At 46.1% G+C, this 24,595-nt stretch overlaps 1 protein-coding gene across 2 annotated transcripts in view; it reads right to left on the minus strand.

Annotated features, from left to right (window-relative positions):
* LOC147880840 (uncharacterized) overlaps positions 1–24,595 on the minus strand; it is a 59,772-nt gene that overhangs the window by 13,499 nt on the left and 21,678 nt on the right. For both annotated transcript variants that reach the window (XM_087371328.1, XM_087371327.1), the window contains exon 2: positions 12,758–12,885. In XM_087371328.1, coding sequence (XP_087227454.1) covers positions 12,758–12,885 — 128 coding nt within the window. The remainder of the gene's footprint in view (positions 1–12,757; positions 12,886–24,595) is intronic.

The raw sequence follows: 24,595 nt of genomic DNA on the forward strand, positions 1-24,595 counted from the left end.
AAGTTTTGGACAGCCTATCTTCAAATCACGCCCTTCAAAGAAATTTCAAAAAAGACAAAGCTTCGGAAGTATCGAGCAGGAGTGCTTCCCAACATACGGACTCAAGTAAGCATTGATCCAAAGAAGAGGAAGCTCTGAGATTTGATGCATTCAGCTTCAATGGTTGAACTGCTAAGGGAAGATCTTCTTCAGACTATGGCAGAAAAAGGAAAGGGTGTGAGGGTTGTACCACCAACTCAAGATTCAAAAATATTTCAGCCTCAGAAGCCAAGGTGTCCATTCAAGCCCTTCAAAGGAAAGTCAAAGTTTACTCCAGACAGATTGCGACCTTCCGAAAGGAAGGTAAGTGTTTCGGTTGTGGAACACCAGGGCATGTGGCTGCCTAGTGCCCCCATAGGACAACGGGTCCAAGGGAGCAGAAAATGCCAAAAGAACTGCCAAAGCCTGTGGTGGGAGGAATCCTAGATATGCTGGGAAGAACCACAGAACCAGAAAACAGAGAGCTTTAGAACCCTACCTGCAAATAACGGACAACGGACACCTTCAGCCTATAAAAGTCTCCAAGTATAGAACTGTACGGAATTGTACGGACATATTGTACGGATGAAACTGGTGCACATGTGCGAAACTATATGGATGGCCGTATGGAACTATATGGACAAAACTGACACGCAGGTGCGGAAATGTATAGACGGCCGTACTAAACTGTATGGGATGAAACTGACGTGCATGTACGAAAATCCGTACAATCATACGGACAGATTTCTTCATGGGTGTACGGATAGAAGCAGGCACGGTATGGAATCCGTACAGTTGTACGGACTGTGCGGACAGCAGGTCGTGATGGAGCTGTAAAGATGTCCAAGAGCTGAAGCTTGGCGATGGAGCAAAAATGCGGGAGCTGGAAGCAAGAAGCTAGGAGCTCGGAGCAGGTTCGGAAAGGAAGTGCTCTGATACCAAATGTGAGAAAATGCAAGAGGGCAAGAGTGAGCAAGATGGAGAGTGAGCTGAACGTAGTTCACTCCCGAAGTGTACTGAACTGGAGCGTTTGACGTGTAAGTACAAAGAAAGAGATAAGGGTTTTGTCTAAGTGACAAAACCCTATCTAATCACTAACCGTAGTTAGAGATTAGACCGTGGTTAGGGGGAAAAACCTCTAAAAGGGAAAAGTGCCCCTAACTCACTTATTACATTACATTGGCCACTGCCTAGAATATATTAATAATTCTAACACATTTTTCTCCTCCTTTTCTTTCTTTTACCTTCCTGCTCTACTTCAAATCCATCAATGCTCTTCTTAGCTTATTAATTCAGCTCCGCAATGATTTCTTCCCATCACCTGGTTGTGAACACTACTGCAAGAGATTGAAAAAAGGAGCATCCATATTCAGTGTTGATTGTACGATTAAGATCTCTAAAATTTAAAAAGGAACATGTCTTCTGAAGTGGTTTGACACCTTGTGTGACGCTCTATCTCACTGGGATCTGCCTTTATGTTTAGAGAGAGATCCAGATGTGGGGAGCTAGAGAACGTAGACAAATCATCATGCAGATCTCTCGTCCTGGCTGTACTATGATGAGATTCGCTTGGTCTCCCCATCGATGTTGGACCCGTGGTCGTCTTAATAACGATGTCAGTTGCTACAAAAAAATTGTCTTCGCTTCCTGAATCGGCTCACTCCATCGTCATAATCATCTTACAGCTCAGCGATCGTGGTTTTGTAGCCTGTTTGTGGCAAGAAATCTCCCCCTCAATGGTCCATACAGAAGCGAGAAAACTCCAAAGATTTCTTGGAGTAGTAAAGAGCAACCTACTGTGGCTTTGTCAAGTACAGAAGCTGAATATCATGGAGCAGCCATAGCAGCTTGAGACGAGACATGGCTGAGATTATTGCTTGATGGTTTGGGAGTATGCATTGATGGTAGTGTTGTGATCTTTTGTGACAATGTGAGCAGCATCATGCTAGCAAAGAATCCAGTGTATCATGCAAGAACCAAGCATATAGAGGTCCACTATCACGTCATGCGGGAGGAAGTGATTAGTGGTGAAATGGATTTGGCCTATATGAAGACCAATGAGCAACTGGCTGATATCTTTACCAAGGTAAAGATAAGTTTAGTGTTTTAGAGAAGCTTTGGGCTTGTATGATGTGCAACTCATGTTGAGCTTGAGGGGGAGCTTGTTGGTGTATAGATGCTCCCACACATACATGGTGATGTACATGTGTTGGGTGATATGCCACATCATGGGAGATTAGGGATAGGAGTATGACCTAATCTAGTTTTGTGTGAGTGAGAATGTGAAAGAGGACGAGCCTTTTGCATTGTGAGATTGGCATCACTGTAATGAAAGAGAACTTTTCTTGTACATCTCTCTCCCTCTTGTTTTGTAAAGCACTTGTTGAAGTTTTCTGCCGAAGATGGATGGTAAAAAGATGGATGGTGATTTGGGGTTTCTACAATGTCTACTAGGTCTTGGTGATGAGATTGACTAGCGAAGTGTTTGTTTTAATGTCTATGTGGAAGATTGGTGGTAGAACCTTGAGTTCTACAATCTTCGCCAATGTTTTTCTTGAATGTTGTAGGCAGCCACATGGTATTTATAAAATCTTGGAAAAATAGGTGATGATCGCCAAAAATAGCCAAACACATTACAATCCATGAGAGCTCAGAGAATTATCAAATCCATGGTGGATACAACCAAGCCATCCTCCCCATAATGCAAAACGGCTATTAGAGTTTGACTTGATTCTTAGAGATTACATCATGCATCCTCAGTAAGGCCTATATCTTAAGTACTATACGTATGGCATGAGCATCGATAAATTGTGCCATATGGAAAAACTTTAAGATACTTAAGGTAGCCTGTGTAAGAAAGCCTAGATTTACTATATTTAGAAATGTGCTAAGGAATAGAAAGGAGACTGAGATAGCAGAGAACAAGGAATAATTGTATTGCTTGAATGTCTGTAGGGTAGATGTTGTGTCATCCATACAATTGGGCCTCTCTTATATAGAGAGTGAAGAGTCACACATGAAAAGGTGTGTACTCCAAAGGGTATGTGCATGAAGAGGTGTGTACCCCTTGTGAAGGGTGTGACCCTTGATGAGAGGGTACATTACAATAGAAATGTCTCTTCAATAGAATGTCTCTTGTGAAGGGTTGTGCCTCATTAGGAAGTGTCCCGTCGAAAGGGCATACCCTTCCACAAGTGTCCATTCATCAAACCATCCATAAGTCTAGAAATAGAGAAAGGAATACGTCACAGATCGTGACATCCCCTCCCACTCAAAAGAAGACCCTGGTGGAGATAATGAACTGATGTAGAAAATATCACGGTAAATTCTGAAAATATTGCAGTAAAATGTCAGGGTACTGCTGTAAGTCTTCATCAGACTGCCAAGTAGCGTTAGAGTCGTCCAGATCTCGCCAAAGAACAAGGAATTCTGTGATAAGTCGATGTCGAGTCTCTCGTTGTTGATGGTCGAGAATACGCTCAGGAATAAGGAGAACATAATCGTCTTCGATTTCTAGGACATAATCCCCTGCAGGAGGAACTGCTTCATCGCCTGGAATGTAAGTCTTTAGCCAAGAAATATGAAATGTTGGATGGATTTTACCCCATGATGGTAGTAATTTCAACTTGTAACTTAAAGGTGAATTTTTCTCTACGATCCGGAAAGGTCCATAGTATCTTGGTCGCAACTTAGGAAACACAGACTTAACCGTCTTATAGCGATGTGGGGCTACAAATAATAGCACCATGTCACCAGTGTCAAATTCCAGGTGACGTCTATGTTTGTTGGCAGACTGTTGATATCGCTCTTGTGCTTTTCGCATATGATCCCTGACTTGCAGTAGAATGTCTTGCATTTCTTGAACCAGTTGATCAGCTAGGGCCACTCGATGTTGAAGTACCAAATTCGTTGGTACAATCGGAGTGTGTCCATAAGCTGCTTGGAATGGAGTCATGCTGATGGCACTATGGAAAGCGTTATTATAAGCAAACTCAAGGAGTGGTAGATACTCTTCCCAAGCTGCTAGGCGTGACTGAATATAATGTCGAAGCATTTCTTCCAGAACTTGGTTGACTCTTTCAGTCTGGCCATCGGATTCTGGGTGGTGGACTGAACTGAACATTAGAGTTGTACCCAAAGATTCGAACAATGAAATCCAAAAGTGACTGGTAAACTTAGGATCTCTGTCGGATATGATATTCTTGGGCAATCCATGGTGTCGGAAGATGTGTTGTATGAAAAGTTTGGCGATGTCTGGAGCCTGTGCACTGCTTTTGCAAGCAACAAAGTGTGCCATTTTGGACAATCGATCAACAATTACCATAATTTGAGTGTTACCTCGGGAGGATCGTGGTAGTGTTGTAATGAAATCCATGGAAATACTTTCCCACCTTTCAGTTGGAACTGGAAGAGGCTGAAGAAGTCCTATTGGAAGTCGTCGGCTTGCTTTCATTTGTTGACAAGATAAGCAAGATGTAACCATTTTGATGACGTCGCTTTTCATCTGAGGCCAGTAGTATGTTGCACTGAGTAACTCATAAGTCTTGTTGATGCCTAGATGGGCAGCATAAGGAACTACATGATGCTCTTTTAACAAAAGACGTCGAACATCCTTGTCATGTGGTACACAGACGCGATCTTGATAATACAGAAGGTCGTCCGTATAAGAATAGGATGAGAAAATCTTCTGTTCGGAAGTCGAAGGTTGATCTTTTGAAAGAACCTGTACTGCTGTGCCGAAGTCTTTATCATTGAAATACTTTCCTTTGAATGAATTCGGAACATCTACAGATAATGTAGAGATTACCATAGCTGATGCTAGAGGTAACTTGCTGAGAGCATTTGCAACTACATTGCGTAGTCCTGGAATGTACTCAATGGTCATGTGAAAGTTGGCCAGAAACTCAACCCAGCGTGCTTGTCGAGCGTTCATGACTGGCTGAGTAAAGATATACTTTAAAGAGTGATGGTCTGTCTTGACCACAGAGTCGGCTCCCATGAGATAATGTTTCCAAGAGCCATAAGCATGTACAACAGCAAGAAACTCCTTATCATAAACCGGATATCGGGTTTGGATATCATAATGTTTATGGCTGTCAAAAGCAATAACTCTGCCTTCTTGCATCAAGACTGGTCCTGTAGCGATGTCGAAAGCGTCCGTCATGACCTCAAATGGAAGGTTTGGGTCAGCAATAGCCATAATTGGTGTTGTAGTGAGTGCTTGCTTGAGTTGTTGGAAACTATACTCTGTTTCGGGAAGCCACTGAAAAACTGCTGAGCTTTTTAATAATTCGGACATAGGCGCTGCGATTTCGGAAAACTGATAGACCTTTGTATGGTAGAAGTTTGCTAATCCGAGAAAAGAGCGGACATCATGAACATTCTTAGGAGTAGGCCAGTTTTGGATTACCTCGACCTTCTTGGGATCCACAAAGATGCCTTGAGCTGAAATAACATGTCCCAAATATTCGAGTTGGGTTTTGAAGAACTCACCCTTCTCAATGTTGATGTAGAGAGAATTTGCGCGGAGAACTTCAAAAACTTGGTGAAGATGTTGTTTGTGCTCTTGTAGGGATTTGCTGAAAACGAGGATGTCATCGAGGTAAACGATGACGAACTTATCGAGGAAAGGCCTGAAGATGTCGTTCATGAGTGTCATGAATGTGGCCGGGGCATTGTTTAACCCAAAGGGCATGACCAGACATTCATAGTGTCCATACTTTGTTCGAAAAGCTGTTTTGTACTCATCACCTTCTCGTATGCGAATTTGATGATAACCTGAACGAAGATCAATCTTTGAGAATTGTGTTGCATGTAGAAGTTGATCGAAGAGGTCATCGATGCGAGGCAATGGATACTTGTTTTTGATAGTGAGCTTGTTGAGGGCTCGGTAGTCGATGCAGAGGCGCATTGACTTATTCTTTTTTTCCACAAGTAGTACAGGAGATCCGAAAGGGCTGCGACTGGGCCGAATGTGACCTTTGTCGAGAAGCTCGGTGACCTTTGTCGAGAAGCTCGGTGACCTGTCTTTGGATTTCTTTATTTTGAGTGTAAGAAACCCGATAAGGAGGTTTCGACGGTGAATTACTGCCGGGAATAAGTTCGATTGAGTGATCCACTGGTCGTCGAGGTGGTAAGTGCTTTGGCAATTCTTGTGGAAAAAGGTCCAGGTAGGGCTGGAAAAAAGGTTGGTTGAGGTATTCAGGAGGATCCTTTGTTGGTGTCTCCTCTACTGCCGTAACCAACAGAAGTGAAGTCTTTACTTGACGTTTACGAACTCACTTCTTTACTTGTAGGGCAGAGGCAACTGGGGTTGAAGGAGAGTCCCTAGAACCAGTTAGCTCAATAAGTTTTCCCTGGTGGACAAACTGGATAGTATGGCTGCGAAAACTGATTGATGGATCATAGTCGTAGAGCCACTGTTGTCCGAGTATGACATCGTACCAAGAAAGAGGCATGATGTTGAAGTTCAACTTGTCCGTATAATGTTGGATGCGAAAAGACAAGTTTTTGATCTTGGTGTTGCACAAGAAGGTCGTTCCATTTGCGAGTTCAATCTGATAGTCCATGACACTAGGACTGGTGGCCAACCGAAGTTTGTCGACCATCGAACTAGCTAGGAAATTATGAGAGCAGCCACTGTCGATGAGGATAGTGACCGTTGTTCCACGAATCGATCCTTGAACACAAAGTACTTCAGTGGCCAGGGAAGGTTCGGGGTTGCGGGCAAGGCTCAGGTGGATGGTATTCGCCATTCGAACAGCTTTGCCTTTCCTGTCTTGTGCTGGGGTAGCATCTTCTCTTTGGGAAGTGCTACGTTCCATATTGGAATTTTGCTTTGGTCGCTTGGGACAATCGAACCATCTATGGTCGCCTGTACAGATGGTACAAAGTCCTTTTGTGCTGGAGTTGTTCTTCTTGTCAGTGGCCGCACCTTTATGTTGGGGATGTCGGTAATGACTTTGTGAAGAAGAAGAGGCGCGATCCTTGGAGGAGTGCTTCTGTTGGAATCCAGCATATGATTTCTGCATCTTCTGGGGAACTTGAGACTGTCGCTCACCTTGATTACCGAAGTTTTTTCGAAACCTGGTGTTATCTTGAGGGTGAGCACCTTTGGCCATAGTAGAGTTTTGTGTGCGATTAGCACTCTGCTTCCCTGTGTTTTGGAAATCTGTAATGTGCTCTGCGTAAGCAATAGCGCCAGCTGTGGTGGTCATGTTAGCTTTAAGGACATCAATGCGTAACGAGGGATTTAGGCCTGAGATGAAAGCATGAAGGCGATCATCCTCAGTTAAACCATCAATCTCCACCAGTACCAATGTGGTGAACTGAGAGATGTAGGAAGACAGGGAGCCTGTTTGCTCCAACTGTCGGAGTTTTGAACGTGCTTGGAAGTCCGCATTGGCAGGTATGAACTGCTTACAGAGCACGTGTTCAAAATGTTCCCATGTTAACACACTTTTGCTGTCCTTTAAGCGTCTTTGCCACCATAGAAAAGCTGTATCCTTGAGGAGGGAGGCTGCCAAGGCGATCTTTTTGCCTTCAGTGAGGTCAACAATATCAAAATACATGCGCATTTTTGCGAGCCATTGGTCAACTGTTCGGCGATTGCGTTGACCAGTGTAGGCTTCCGGAAGTTTGATGTCAAGTCTTTTAGTTTTGGAAGCTTGAAGTAAATGGTAGAGGGCACGTAGTTCAGTGTTTTCTACCTCTGGTGGGAATGAATCCGCATAGTCGTCTGGTTGCATCACGTCATCCTCTGTATGGGTGGTACTGCGAGTATGGGTGGTAGATGCCGAAGGTGAGGGGTAAAATTCTCTCCAACGATGGACAACAAACTCTTGAGGAATATCGGGTTCTGGGTATCTTCGTGTCTCATGGAACACAACTTGTACTGTGCTGAGGAAGTAATGTGACTGAGGTGCCTCACGCAGAAGATATAGGATGTGGTCCAAATCACTAGGAGGGCACGTGACACAGAAGACCCACGATGCAAAAGCTCCGAAATGGGCTGGTTGTGCAATCTGAACACGATATTGTGTGGTAGATGATGCCTAAGGTGTCCTTGAAATGCCGGGTGAATTACCAGGGGTTTCCATGCTTCAAGGGAGATTCTTTCATTTGCTGTAATTTGATAATGACAAGAGAATCCTTAAAAGCAGAATGGAAAGACTCCACCTGGCAATGAGAGCAGGCTATCAATGGCGCAACAGGCTGCAGGTACCCGATTCTGGATCGCAATAGAGGCTGGCACACCAGGCTGCTACTGTCATGGCGAAAAAAATCTGTTTGCAGGCTGTTTTTTGACCGAAAGGCTGGCTGATGCTGTGCTCCCGTTGCAGGCTAGAAAAGAGCAGGCGAGGCAATACCAGCGGGCTGTAAAGGGACAGAACCTGGCAGCGACAGAGGCAAAGGCTGGCAGCATAGAAGGCAGATGGCTGGCCGCGTGCTTCAATTGCAGGGCTGGCAGCGAAAATGGGAATGCAGGGCTGCGCAGTAGGCTGGCATGGCTGGCAAAGCAAATGACTGCGCAGGGGGGGGGGGCTGCGTGCTGGCGAGGCAACTGACTGCGCAGGGGCTGGCGTGCTGGCGAGGCTAGGGCTGTGCAAGACTGGCGTGCAGGTCGGCTGAGGTGGGCTGCTGCTGCGGGTAGTTCCGTACGGTGCAGGCCGTACGGAATATCAAAGAAGGGGCGCCTCTTTTCGTTGGGGCTGCCTAAAGTGGTTAGTTGTCCCAAAAATTAATTTGGGGTTTAGTTAACCCTAGGGTAGCTAGGGTAAACCTAAGGGTAGGGGATGGGTTTTTTTTTTTTCCCCTTTTTACCCCTCTAGGTACCCTTTTATAGGTGCTTGGTGCCTAAAAAGGTGTGCCTATTCGAAGGGGTGTGACCCTTGGAATAGGTGCACCTTTTCATGAAGGGGTGTGTCCCTGTTTTTAAAAGGGGTGTCCCTACATGAGTAGGTGTGTCCTTTTGTCCACGATGGGGTGTGTCCCTTGAGTGAGGAGTCGAGACTCTTCATCAAAAGGTGTGTCCGATGGTGGAAAAAGGTGCGTCCCTTGGTTTTGGGACAGCCCAAGCACCTGAAAAGACACGATTTTTGTCGTGTCCATTCACATCAACTCGTGATGTGTGGGAGATGGAGAGGCCATAGATGACTTTAGGTAGGGTTGGCGCTTAAAATTTTTATGCTCATCCTCTCCATCTCTTCCATGCACAATGTGCACGGATGTCCTTCTAGCGGAAAAGATGTATCAGATCGGCGCTAGAAGGTGGGGGGCATTTCCTACAGACAGGAGTGAATTTTGCTCTGATACCACTGTAAGAAATCCTAGATTTACTATATTTAGAAATGTGCTAAGGAACAGAAAGGAGACTGAGATAGCAGAGAACAAGGAATAATTGTATTGCTTGAATGTCTGTAGGGTAGATGTTGTGTCATCCATACAATTGGGCCTCTCTTATATAGAGAGTGAAGAGTCACACATGAAAAGGTGTGTACTCCAAAGGGTATGTGCATGAAGAGGTGTGTGGGTACATTACAATAGAAATGTCTCTTCAATAGAATGTCTCTTGTGAAGGGTTGTGCCTCATTAGGAAGTGTCCTGTCGAAAGGGCAAGTGTCCCGTTGAAAGGGCATACCCTTCCACAAGTGTCCATTCATCAGACCATCCATAAGTCTAGAAATAGAGAAAGGAATATGTCACAGATCGTGACAACCTGCTTTGTAGATTATTATTTTTTTCCCCAGAGACATAGGAGGGAGAGGAGGGGGAGGGGGAGGGGGAGGGGGAGATAAGGAGGAATAGAGAGGGAGAGGGAGCCGGAGAAAGAAAGGGACAAAGTTGTATTAATGTCTTCAAGAGGCCATGTGGGCCTATGAGACATAAGTACAATCAACAAAATAGCTCATACAAGCCACAGTGGGCTGAAGCAAAGGGCTCACTAAGGTCCTTCTTGAGTGCTAAGCTAAGCTAATAATCTCAAAATCCCAAGAGACTCAAGCAGGTAATGCTAATGCTCCAAACACATATCCAGAGACCATGGTAAATCTCTGATGGACGCAAAGATGTCGCGTATCTACAACTATCGAGCAATCTCTCATTGTGGCAGTGGCGAAGATGTTGCATATCTGCAACTGTCTCTCGCTGTGGGGGCCATATTGAGGGTGACACCTTGGGTTGGGAGGCCTCCTCTAAGTAGAGCAACAATGGGCTGGACCTCTATCGTGCGCGCTCTAGTAATTCTCTGTGTCGCAAGCTCCACCGCTCTGCACCGTCTCTTCCCGCCGATCCATACTACCCTCATGTCAGCTATCTCTTGCTCCTCCATCCCAATATGTCCTAGGGATGACTCGAATGCCTAGAAGTCGATGACGTGTCTCTGTGTTGTGCTCAGTCAATCTCCTATGGTACTATCACCTCCTTCTGTCTAATCTGCTATAGCATGGTCTCTCTATGTCGCCCCATCTCCATAAAAAAGAGGCCAACGCACACTTGGTCATGAAAATGGATCAGCAAGGAGAGTGGTCCCCCGTGTCCCTTTTGAAAGAAGCAGTGGTATCATCCTCGAATCTCGTGATAGACAAGGCAAATGCACAGAATGTGCTCCTCTATCTCCACTGTTGCTAATGTGCATAGTTTGCAAATCCGCTACTCTCTAGGTATGCTTGTCCCTCCCTACCTCGATCCTTAGCTAGTGAGACGATACCCGCATCTGTCATATAGCGATCCTCAGTACGTGTGTGACATGTCTGTCCTTCAAATACTGGGGCCTAGGAAGTGGTCGTAGTAGAACTAGATCTTGGTGGGGAAATCTAGTCCCCCCCTAGTCCGTGATGTGTAGAGCTAAGTAGGTCCAACCATATGATAAGGTTGATCTCATCTCGCAGGATCTGGAGGGTTGGGGCGTCTAAGCTGTACTGAAAGGGAGGGAGGCGACCCATCCGAATACCCTGATTGCGAAACCATTTGGATATACATGCATGTTCTTGTTGTAAGAGGGTGAGATCATCATCCCAAAAAGTCTTGGTTCCCTTCAATGTCACCCTCATGCTCATAAGAGTAGACCCATGCACTTTAATCTCACCACCAATGGTCTTGTTGGTGCATCAGCCTTGCCCACCCTCCAGGCTGCCTCACAAGTGAGGATGACCCCCATCTTGGTAAATAGGGAGAGGGGGAGGAACAATATACTAGTGATTGTACTCCATAGAATGCAATGATTAATCAACATCAACAATCAAGTAAATTCTACAAGTTGACTATTGATGTACATAGATAAAATATGGAACTAAACAATAAACAAAGTGATTCAACTTATAACCAAAAGCTCAAAGATGAAATCGATTACTAATCAAGAATGTAGAGCATACTAGAGCAACGAGTCAAAGATTGAGATGACAAACCTTGAGCTATTGCATTATCTCCTTGGAATAGAGGTACACAAGAGACAACAAAAGGAGGCTTACATGATGGAGGAATGCATACCGCCATCGACTCCCATTAAGATTAAATGTAAAAGTATTCAAGGACTCCTCATCCCCAACAATAAACATTGCAAAGGACTGGAGGGTGGCAGGTAAAAACCTGACATGCAATAGGATTGCTAAGTTGATTTCCCATGGAATCAAGGGAGAACCACTATGCATGTTCTTGAGTACAGCACAAGTATTCAAGAACATGGAGTCAAGTATAATTTTGGGGACGTTCTTACAGGATTTTGGACTCAGATTCGGCAAACGATCCAAACAACTGGAGATTGACCTCTGGTTGTTGCTTTTATGCTGGTTAGAAGTTGCATAACATGGTCAAGCATTGAGCGACCCACAGCTGCACTCTCTCCAACAAGGGCAGCGTACAAGGCTGCTTGCATTATGACATGGATCAGATTGAGCTTCAAAAATTTGGATTTGAACAGAATCAGTCGACCATCCTAAATTGTGACAATCAAAGCCAAACTATTGCAAATAATCCAGTGTTCCATGTTCTGACAAAGCAAATAGAGGTTCACTACCACATTGTTCAAGAAAATATCATCATAAAAGACGTAGTTTCCTTTATTTAATATTATCCTACATTGATAAGTTCTACAAAGGAGAATGCCATAGATATCTTCACTATAGGCACTCAATAGAGGAGACACTGTTTGGAATTGGAGCAATCAACTAGATTTTGGACATAAGTGTGAACAGCATGGGAGATGGATGGATGCATCTGCATCACAACAAGCACGCTGCAGACATGGCAGCCCAGCACGCTCGCATAGCAAATATGGCCAAAAGGGAATTCCTAGCATTCCAAGCACCTTTTTCATGTATGGCACATGTTAACAAGTCATTCCATTCCAAAACGCCATTGGTACATCCCAACAATTGCAAAACACCATGGCAGAGTGGTACCTTGCACTTCATTCATTTTCTTTAGCTAGTAGTAGAGCATTTAGGCTCTCCCTTCTTGTATTTCATTCATCGTACTATCTTTGTCTCATAAGCCATTATGATCTTCTAAAGATGATTTTTAGCGAGTAATAGAGCATTAGGCTCTCCCTTCTTGCATTTTATTCCCATCATACTATCTTTGTCTCATAGGCCATTTCGATTTTCTAAACCTGATCTTTAAAAAAATTATATCTCCTCCATTGTTTTTTGACTTTTTCTCCTATAATTAACACAAATCTACAAATGCATTTGAAATAGTCACAAAAGAAAGAATGCAACAAACTCATATGGCCCTGACATACCCTACTTCTTCTTGCTTTTGTAACAAGATTGAAGGAGGATGCCTTCCAGGGAGAGGAATCTTCAATGTGTTGTGAGCAAACATTTGGAGATCTGTAACCAATCCATTTATGCGCTTGATATCTGCCACCTACAAATGTAAAAATCCGCATTCCATAAAGTTTTTCTATGAAATCATTCATAAGAACAAAATGACTGGACATGACTTTGTGGAAGTGACAAAACTAACCACACCTTCATAGAAGATATTCACACCACAACAACAAAAGACAAGTACAAGGGGTGTTGCAACAAAACAATGTAAGTAAGCAAAGGGAAGCTGTTAATCGCGATTATAAACCAAGAGTTACCTCCTCCATACAATCCTTGTTCATAACCTAGCGCTAAAAGGTACAACACAAAATGTAAGTCAAATGCATGCAATTCCGAAGCATCGTAGCGTCCATTAATTACATTCGTTAGCCCGTGTGCTAATGGGATTTTTATTTGCAGGTACAAGTCAGATTTCAGCCAGATTGTGCAGACTTTGGCCAAAAATGGGATTTTGTTGGTGCAGTTTAATTTAAACCAAGTGACTTTTTCAGAGATCGAGATTTGCGCATTTATTTGATGAATCAAGATCCCAGTGATGTGTTTAGAGTCCTCTCTCCTGAAGACACGTTGGATGGCACCAACTTTCCACCTTGGAGCTTTATGATTAAGAATCTTTTGGTTTCAAAAAGACTCTAGCATTTCGTGACAGGTGATGAAGCCCATCTAGGACCTATAGCTCCTCGCACTCCTCTGCACAACAAGAAGCTCGTCGAGGTACTGGCTGTGGTTGGAAGCAAGCCCTGGGCCAAGCACTTGCTCCACTAACACCATATCAAAAAAGATGGGATGCCCAAGATGCACAGGCCTTGTCTTTAGAAGTCCTGTCGGACTTCTAAAAATGCATGGGACGGTTTGGAAGCATGCATCAAGCCTGCAATGAGGCAAGGGTCTCATTTTTTAAATGTGAACTTGATTCAGTGAGGATGCATGCAGGAGACTCAATGTCAGACCATGCGCCTCAAATTCAAGATCTCAGGAAGTAACTCCTGAATATTGATGAGGTTATTCCAGATGCTCAGCTTGTCTCCACTACTTTGAATTTCCCGTCGGAGCTGTATTAGTCTTTTCACACGTCGCTCAACTTATCCTTGAGGGGTAATCCAAGCCCAGGTCACTACAACGATTGTCCAAAGAGGATCACAAGGGACAAAAAGAAAGAGTCTAGCACGGTAATTTGCATATTCTTTACATACAACCAACTTTGTAGAGCATGATTGGGCATTTTTTACTTGCGCCTATGACACCTCTCGGAATCATGCACATTTAGTGTTAAGGAGACCGCTAACACACGGTATTTTAACAGTGGTGTAACCAAGTACAAAAGGTTCATCTTTATGATTCTTTGTTTGTTCCTAGGATCAAGAGGACTTCGCTGTTTGTTCCTTCTTTGACAAAAAAGGGATATCTTGTCATTTTTGAAGATTATAGGTACATGGTCCGAGATAGAGAAAATGAGTATGCCTCAGTAATGTTTGGTACTCTTTGTCCTGGACTATTTCAGCTTCATAGTTTTAAGAAGCTATCATGCAATGTTTGGTACTCTTTGTCCTCGACTATTTCAGCTTCATAGTTTTAAAAAGCTATCATGCAATGCTTTGTATTGCCACTTCTTCTACCTCAGCCATGCATGATGCAAAGTTGTGGCATGCCAGATTCAAGCATGTCGATTATGGCAATTTAATGCTCGTACCACAAGCGAACCACCTTGAAACATGGCAACCACACACCAATGTCATTGCCAATCCAAGTCACATACACACCAGAGTCTTCAAGACATCTGACACCATGGCATTAAGAGGTTCGTCGTCTAGTCAGTCCCTCCCCTCAAAAACTTGGAACAGACCAGATCCTGCAAAGGTGACCGCAATCAAGTGTCAAACTACAAAACCATTATGGTATGCTCTACTCTAGCCAAGCTATATAGTACAATAGTAGAGGCAAAGCTGAGTGCTTGGGCAGAGAAAGAAAGGAAGAGGGCAATGGGACAAGCGGGCTTCAGGCCCAAACACTCCACTGTGGATCATCTAGTTACTCTCCGAGTGTTGATGGAGGACAGCCGCCTTAAGGGGAAGGCACTCTTTTGTTGCTTCATTGATTTTAAGAAGGCATTCGATACGGTGCCTAGGGATGTGCTATGGGAGAGAATGAAATGCATAGAAGTGCCTCAGGAAATAAGGTTTGCTGTCTTTAGACTTTATGAGAAAGTAAAATGTCAATTAAAATGTAAGGATGGGATGTCACAAGAATTTTATAGCAATATGGGGGTCAAACAAGGATGCCCACTCTCACCCACCTTGTTTGGTTTATGCATTGATAGACTTGAGGAACTGATGCACACAGAAGCAGGTAAAAGAGGGTTGTCCAGCCTCTACCTAGCAGATTTTGAGGTTCACTTGCTTCTTTATGTGGATGATGTGGTTGTTTTCACTAATAGTGAGGGTAAGATGCAACAAATGATGGATATCCTCAGCATGTTCTGTTCGGAAAGTGGGCTGGCTGTGAATGTTTCCAAAACTAAACTCATGATAGTCAAGACTATACAGCCAAGTAATCCCCCTTCAATCTCATATATGGGTCAACTTGTTGATACAGTGCACTCATTCAAATACTTAGGCATTGAAATTCCAGACAATAACAAATGGAGCAGCTGTGTGCAACGGAGAATTGATGCAGGATGGGGAAAGTATTATCAATTTGAAAATGACTGCAGCAATACCAACACAAGAAGGTGGCAAGTACGAAACATGATTTTTGGGGCATATGTGGTACAAACAGTGCTCTATGCGGTAGAGGTGTGGGGGGGGAGTATACCATCATCAAAATGGAATGATGTAGAAAAAAATCTTTCATTAGAAGACACCTTGGCATCAAGGCTACCACACCCTACTCTCTCCTACTCCTAGAAACAGGATGCATACCCATAGAGTTGCATGCCTTGAAGAGAGTACTCAGATACATCACAAAGGTCAAGCGCATGAATAATGAAAGGCTGCCAAAGAGGGCATGGGTAGAAAGTCAAAAGTCCCAAAAGACGAATAAGGGTAAGATTTTGGCATCTGGATGGGCACTAGATTTAAAAAAATGGTTCCAAAAATGGGAGGTAGAGAGGTACTTGGACTACTCTCCAGAGGAGGTAGATGAGGATGCCTTTCATCATGACCTGCTGAATGCACTACACAGGAAATGGCAAACAGCTGAAAACAGAGATAAGTTTGAGTACTACCGTACATTTATCAACCCCGAATATTGGGCTACTTATACAGGAAGAGAAACAACCACGCAGAAGTACATTTGCACACCTATGGCAATACATAAGCGAAGAGCTTTGGCCTCACTTCACACCCGATCACACCAGCTGCAGATTGAAATAGGAGGATGGAAAGATATGCCAAAAGAGAGCAGAATATGCCAATTATGTGACCAGGGAATGGCAGAAACTGAAGAACACATGGTAATGATATGCCCTTACTATACTCACATCCAGAAAGCATTTAGCTCTCTTCTCGAGGGACATAACAGACTGGCTGACATGCTACATAGCGGGTCACCCCCAGCTTTAGGAACGTTTGTCTATAAGCTTTTCAAGCACAGGAACTCACCTAAGATATAAAGGTAGTTTCTCTTAATACCCTCCCCTCCAAGGGAGGAGTCTTTGTGTACGAGGATTTTGTATTGCTCAGGTCCCATAGGCCGATTTTTGGTCTTCAGAGGACGATAATATATTATTATTATTCTTCTTCTTCTCTCTCTCTCTCTCTCTCTCTCTCTCTCTCTCTCTCTCTCTCTCTTTTGGACCTTGGACGTATACATGATCTGATCATCTACAATGGACTAGACCGGTGGCCTACCTCCTCTGGTTTCACATGTTTCCCACATGGCGGAGGAGCCAGTGTCGTCGACTACATTCTGGGATCTCTTGCTTTAGCCCCACAGATCATTGACTTACGCACTGCACCCTTACCCCCAGGAGCCGATCACACTTACCTGTTCTTTCATATCCTTGCACCCCGAGCCCCTCCCAGCCACACCCCGCACTACACTACCTATCATGATATACACTTCGATCATAACCTCTCACCTGATTACTCAGCCCACCTAGCCTCCCTTCTCAGACACATAGACACCATACCCTCTCTAGATCACCGAGCCACCCTTATCACCCACTCCCTTCACAATGCAGCCCGCCACATCTTTCCTTCCACTACGCGGTCCACCCGCCCTCCACCCGCTGGCTCCACCCCTTGCAACAGCTGGTATGATGACGAGTGCAAAGCATTACGCCGCACACTCCGACTCACGACCCAGCGAAACGCTAGGGCCAACCCACGTCTCACCAGGGATTATCGTCGACTAGTCCGTCGCAAGAAGCTCGCCTTCCTGCGCCAGAATGAGGATACGCTACTGAACATTCTGTTTAGTAGCAACTCCAAGGATTTCTGAAGGAAATTCCTAGAACGCCAATCCCCCTCCCCCCTCACGGACACTTCCCTCTGGCACACCTACGCACGGACACTCTATGATATCCCTGATCAGCCTCCTCCCGACCTCTTAGCCACCCCCCACCCCACTTCTTGTATCCTCTTCACAACCCAGGGAGTCACCCACGCAGCGCATAAGCTTCATAACGGTCGAGCTAAGGATCATGAGGGCCTATGCACAGAGTTTGTTGCCTATGGCATCAAAACTCTAGCCCCCATCCTGGCCACGCTGTTCAAAGAAGATGTCTGCCACGGGTTCCCTAGAGCTTGGACCCTAAACACTATCACACCCATCCACAAAGCAGGAGATCCCATGGATCCAGGGAATTAAAGGACCATCATGGTTGGACATGTTATGTCCAAGATCTATGCATCAGTGTTAGATGGCGAGGTCAGTGCTTGCGCAGAGGTACAGGGGCTCAAGGCATCCGGACAGGCCGACTTCAGAGCGGATCACTCGACTTACGATCAAATTTTTACACTTAGAGGGATCACTGAGGAGGCCAGACACAGGAGACAGAGAGTATATTGTTGCTTTGTGGATTTCCGCAAGGCATTCGACACCGTTCCCCGCGCCCGACTCATTAGACGTCTGCAGGAGTTAGGCTACGACTCGGTGATTATCTGGGCAGTAGTAGCTCTCTATGAGCGGGTGACAGGGCAGGTCAGGATTAGCACTAGCTGAACCCCAGAGATCACCAGCACTATCGGAGTCAAACAAGGGTGTCCTTGTCACCGACTCTATTTGGCCTCTACATCGACGAGCTCGAGACCACCATCAGGACACTCGGAGGTGCAGGCTGCTCTCTTGCGGAGGCTGTCATCCAGATTCTCCTATACGCAGACGATGTAGTACTACTATCCTCTTCTGCTACTGGTCTTCAGCGACACCTGGATGGACTTCAGGTCTTCTGTGATACACATGACTTGAAGGTCAACCTTGGGAAAACCAAGGTGATGATCTTCAACACTTCCAGACCCGCTATGCACCGAGAGCAGTTCCTCTTCGCCGGCGACCCTGTTGAGATAGTTGACTCGACTCTTATACATACTTGGGCGTTGTCTTCTCAGGCCCGATCTTCACGATGCGCCCGACCATGCAGGCTAGGATCAGCCGGGGATACGCCGCTCTTGCCAGGCTGGAGCGACAGTGCTACCACTCCCACTTCCAGGACCCGCAGACCAAGTCTCTCCTTTTTTATTCTTTGGTCCGCCCAGCAGGCATGTACGGTAGCCCTTGGTGGGGAGTCGACCTTTCAGACACAGTGGGCTCGAGTCGAGCGCCTACAAATACTGATGTTTGCTCGGATGATCCGCAGCAAACCATCGGTACCACACCAGATCATTCTAGCAAAGTTTGGCGCCTCATCCCTACAGCTTGATGCAGCTTTTCAGGCTATCACCTATCTCCACAGAGTCAGGGATTTCAGCTCCTCCGCCGACGGTCACCTCCGCCTACCTTGGCTAGCCCTATCCTCCTCTATGGCCTTATCCGTTGATGGGGACCAGCGATGCTGGTATAGTCGTCTTTCCAGTTGGTTCACCCGACTGGGCCTCGACTTAGACCGGTTGCCTCCTTTTCAGTACAGCCTCAACGCTCCACCATCTCCCCTCTCCCCCACTGACCAGGAGGTCAACCGGCTCATTCGAGCGGATCTGCTCCAGCTCTACACCTGGCGGACATGGTTTCTTCACTCCGAGCTTCCTGTGAAGCTCGACTGCTACCGCCGACACTGCCTCCGAATCTCACAGGAGGGCTTCATCACACCTCCGGGTTACACACAGCTTCATCTACCACATGCGCTCCGGATCTCCCTCCGTCAGTTTAGGGTCTCGTCACACCGATTACGGATCGAGAGCGGATGCGCATAGGGTATCCCACGAGAGGACCGCCTTTGCCCACTCTGCGACTTGCAGGAGATCGAGTCGGAGGAGCACTTTGCTTTCAGATGTCCTATCTATTATGCCATTCGAGGCCGGTACCACTGCCTCTTTCGTGACGGATTCGGCTCCCTCCCACACATGCTGCAGTTCCCGGATCAGCGATGCCTAGCCGCTTTCTTACATGAGATGACTTGCCATCGAGATACCTCTCTCCGAGCACGGCGACACGAGCAGCACACACAGCGTGAGGACACCCAACGGCCTATCACTGACTTCTTCCAGTCACAGGATACCTCTTCTCAGTCTAGCCGACGACGCGGACGTGAGCGAGAGCCAGAGCCACGACAGCTGCGCCAACGGACAGACTCACACATCCAGGTCCATGACGTCTCGTCTCTGCTCTCTGCCCGCCCCACCGGGGTTACCGTTGCCCTCATCCACAGGGCCACCTGCCGCCCCCGACGACTGAGCTTGACTAGGCCGCGTGACGTCAGAGGCCAATCATCTATCGCAGGGTTTTTTCCGACCTCCCATTTGACGGCCCCTCTATGATTGGTCTCTGACGATCACCACCTGCACATGTATACTGTATCTCCCCCCTCTGCCCCATTTTTGGTGCCCTCCCCTTCTTTTTTGTATCATCTAGAGGTAGACACATATTTTTTGTACCAGGACTAGACACACAGTCCTTCATAACCTCTTTTTTGTAGAAACGGTTGGCTGGCCCGTTTTGAGACCACCACCGTTATGCTCATTGTATCAGTTATCTTTAGTCTCATAGACCTTCACAGTCTCCCGAAGACTTTAATAAACTTTCTTTCTTTCTTTCTCTCGCATGCGCGCATCCGATTGCACTCTACGCCAAAATCAGCCTATGCCTACACCTACGCCTACACCATCGTCATCTGCACTTGCTCCATCGCTCCACGCTCACCCTCTTTTGCTCAGCCTACGCCTACACCTACGCCATTGTCGTCTGCACCTGCTCCTTCACTCCATCGCTCCATGCTCACCAGTGGTTAGACTAACCCTGGTCAACTAACTCTAGTTAGTAGGCTAGTTACAAGCTAACTAGATTGTCAGCTAATTAGACTAGAACCAATCAATCTGGTTAGTGTAACTAGACAGTTACTCACCTAGTTACTCCACACCACCACCACCCAAAAAAAAGGGTGTCACCTGTCATTTTCTGTCAATCAGAGACAATCTGTACCTGTCACAAAACAACAGAAAAATCAAAGAAAATCCTCTTCCATTCCCCTCCACATTCACCCATTCTCCTCCGCCCCAACCTACATGCCCAACCAACAGCCCCGCCTTTTGCCCCCTCCATTGAGCTCTCCTGCTTCCTGCCTTTTTTCAGCCCCCTGGGGGTACCTCCCGTCATGGGGGAGGGCGGGGGGGCTCATGCTCTCCTGCACTAAGACCTGCACCAAACACAGGTCAGTCAAACGAAATGGACAAAGGTGGCAAAGATACGGATAAAGCCGCCAAGAAAGATGACAACAAAGCCAAGAAACAAACATAGCTGAAACTCGAGGATGTGAACACACGCTACAACCGCAGTGTACTCGGAGTTGACAGCAAAGCAAAGGCAGGGTCCACCTTTGCCTCAGCTTCAGTCTCAGCTTCAGTTTCAGCTTCAGTCTCATCTTCGATCTCAGCTACATCCTCGGCCTCAGCTTCAGCCTCGGCATCAGCTCCAGTTCCAGTTTCAGCTCCAGTTCTGTCCACAGCCTCTACAGTTACAGCTACTGGCTCTGATATACCCTTACCCATGACATCGATTGCTCCACCCTCCCCTAGAATAGAGGAGTTGTCACTGACACCACCTCTCCCTTCTTCTCCCGCTACAATTCTCTCTCCGATTATGACACCTACTTTGGAGGGGTCATACACTGTTCTGCACTACTCGACCTTTTTCTCCCCTCTGCCTCTCAGTCAGCCCACGTTCCCACACCCTATTGAGATCGCCTCCTCCAAGCCACTATTATCTCCTTACCGCACCCAATCATCACCCATCCTCCAGTCTCATCCTCACACTTTCATGCCACAGTCCTTTCACTTTCCACTAGAGCACTAACGAGCTGACCCATCAGAGGCTTGGGCGAGCTTGCTGATGGAGGTTCATAGCCTCCGAGAGCGCGAGAGGGAGCTGTCACGCTTCGCACAGGAGCAGACACGCTTCACCCAGGAGCAGGCACGTCTCATACAGGAGCAGTCTCAGGCTATCCGAGACCAGGCTGATCTTATTCAAGGGCTCGGACAGGAGATTTCGGAGCTCCGATAGGAGGTCACTGCTATATGTACAATCCCACGGAGCACCCCAGCTGTGGAGGCACAGATTGCGAGCATGCAATCTGCCATCGAGGAGACCTCCAGATGGGTCGACGTAGCCAAACGGGAACCTGCTGTAGGAATATAAAAGCAAGAACTAGAAACTAGAAAACTAGAAGTAAAATAAGAACAAGATTGAAAGACAAAGAAGTACCTTGAGAAGAGTGTAGACAAGACACAAGCTAGATAGATAGATTGCAATGATGTGACCCATGAATATATGGGCCAAAGTACAAGACATAAAGCAAGAGTGCTTATGGGATAATTGTAGAGGTGCCACATGGCACACACTCAAGACACAAAGACTAGACTAGACTAGACTAGACAAATGTAGACTAGGGAAATAGTACACTTAGTGTGCACTTATCTCCAACACCCTCCTTAAGTGGACACTAGGAGTAAGACAGAAAGACAAGACTAGAAGACAGACATAAAGACTGATAGACTGAGAGACAAGACGGAAGACATGACAGACAAAGATCCTGAGACACCCCTCCTCAAGTGATATCCTCATATGGGTCCACAAGGGTAGGGACAAGATGGATCTAAAGCAAAACACAGTCAGATTGATAGACAAATAGACAGACAGATAAGACTAGATAGACAGAAGACTGACTGTAGACAAATAGATAGACCTTGGAGACATTCCCTCCTCAGGTCCAAAAGCAGAATGAGTAAGACACTAGAACCCCTTGACCTACATCATCGGTGGTCAAAGTGGTAGACAAGAAATATGAAGTAATCAGAAAGCCCACTTCTCATCATATGAGGAAGGAACAGCAGGATCTACTGATGGAGATGTTGCAGCAACATGGGCTGATGTAGAGGGTTTGGAGTAGCAGTCCCTCTCCCGGTGATTATCACGGCCACAAATGGTGCATGGATGAGCCTTGAAACAGTCCTTCTCCATATGATTAGTTTTGCCACAATGGGTGCAAGGCTTTCTTACCTTAGAACTTCCTTTCTTTGCTAAAAATGCAGTGTCAGTTACCTTTCGTTGTTGAGTTCTTTCTTCCTCTTGGAGAGCATTGATGATACCTTCAAGAGAAGGATTATTATGATACTTGAAGGTAGTGACAAGAGTAGCATAGGTGTCAGGTAAGCTTTTGAGAAGCACAGCAATAGCAATATCTTCGGAGATGGGAGACTTTACTGATGCAAGCTGAACCATAAGACTGCGAAGATAATTGACATGAGAGGCTATAGTAGCTCCTTCCTGCATATGTAGATCAAAGAATGAGATCATAAGTGCAATCTTAGAGTTTTTAGATCGGGGTCCAAAAAGGGTATCCAAAGTGATCCATGCTTGAGGAGCAGACTGTATGTCGGAGATGTGATGAATGTAATCATCTCCAAGACCGAGCAAGATGATAGCATAGGCTTTGTCGTTCTTGGCAGTGACAACTTGCTCAATGTCGGGATCTTCGGGAGCAGCACGGTGAACAATGTCCCAAAGACCTTCTTTCATAAGATGGCACTTGATTTTGATTTGCCAAGTATGAAAGTTGGACCCATTAAATTTGTCAATAGACATGAGAGAATGAGTAGAAGAGCCCATGTGGGAAGGTCTTACCTCTTGCTAAGATGCAAGGGCAGTGTCTATTCCCTTACAAGATTGCAGAAATGAAAGAGGAGATCCAAGAAGCCGGCTCTCTCTCCAAGAAGCAGTTTGCAGATATGAGGATTAAAAAAAAGACTGCTTAGCAAACTGAAAGAGACAATGCACAGTACCTTAGCAAGAACTGAATGCAGAACTGAATGCAGGTTGAGCAGAGATAGAACAGCTTCAGCTCCTCCTTTGTTTCGAACAGAAAAGGTACGGGCAGCAGCTTCAGAAAGTCGTGGGCAGCTCCTTCAGCTCACGAAATCGGGGCAGAAATGGCGGGCAAATCTACAGCAGTAGAGGCAACCTGAACAGGAACGGCAGCTCACAGGTACAGCGCTGGTACAACGGGTGCAGGTACGTACGGCCAACGTACGGCCAGCGAAGACGGCGAACACACGGCAAACGTACGGTACGAACGGAGCGCCACACGTGCAGATCTGGCAGAGAGCGGAACTGCGCAGCAGATCTGACAGTACAATGGCGTGCAGATCTGGCGCGCAGATCTGGCAGAGAGAAGCTGTGGTGCAGAGAGTGGCAGGGCAGACACGAGCAGCCCGTTCGGAGATGATGGCGACCAGCTGAGCGGGGCAGAGATCTGAGAAGAGGCGGCTATGGCTACAGCAAACTGAGGGGAGAGAAGAGGGATCTACATGGCTCTGATACCATGTAGGAATATAAAAGCAAGAACTAGAAACTAGAAAACTAGAAGTAAAATAAGAACAAGATTGAAAGACAAAGAAGTACCTTGAGAAGAGTGTAGACAAGACACAAGCTAGATAGATAGATTGCAATGATGTGACCCATGAATATATGGGCCAAAGTACAAGACATAAAGCAAGAGTGCTTATGGGATAATTGTAGAGGTGCCACATGGCACACACTCAAGACACAAAGACTAGACTAGACTAGACTAGACAAATGTAGACTAGGGAAATAGTACACTTAGTGTGCACTTATCTCCAACACCTGCAAGAGTAACCATTTCGGCTATCCTCCTGGAGCAGCAACAGAGAGCCAGCAAGGCTCTCAACATCAAAGTACATGGGATCCCACGCACTCAGGCTACACCGATGGTAGATGCGACGGCCTTCGTGGCCACTACTCTAGGGGCGACTGAGCACAGGATTGAGAGAGCATGGTGGGTTGGGAGGGACCCCAACTAAGAGCAATCCCTTATCATAGGGTTCCATGATAGGGTTCCATGACGCCTAGGCACGACTTTTGGCTTTACGTCGTAGGTCAGTCTTACGAGACCAACCAGCGATCTCCATGGATGAGGATCTCACTTCACTACAGGTTGAGGAGAGGAGCTTTCTGTTGTAGCAGCGGGATCAAGCCCACAAGGAGGGGAAGTGGGCAATGGTACGAGATGGACGACTCCTTATAGGCCCCCGTCAGGCACCCAACTCTCCTCCCGCATGGGGGGGCGAGGTCTTTGAGAC

This window comes from Dipteris shenzhenensis, chromosome 32 (assembly GCF_047967505.1).
Source record: "Dipteris shenzhenensis isolate YYH24624 ecotype China chromosome 32, Dip_SZ_1.0, whole genome shotgun sequence".
In the NCBI taxonomy this organism is placed as follows: domain Eukaryota; kingdom Viridiplantae; phylum Streptophyta; class Polypodiopsida; order Gleicheniales; family Dipteridaceae; genus Dipteris; species Dipteris shenzhenensis.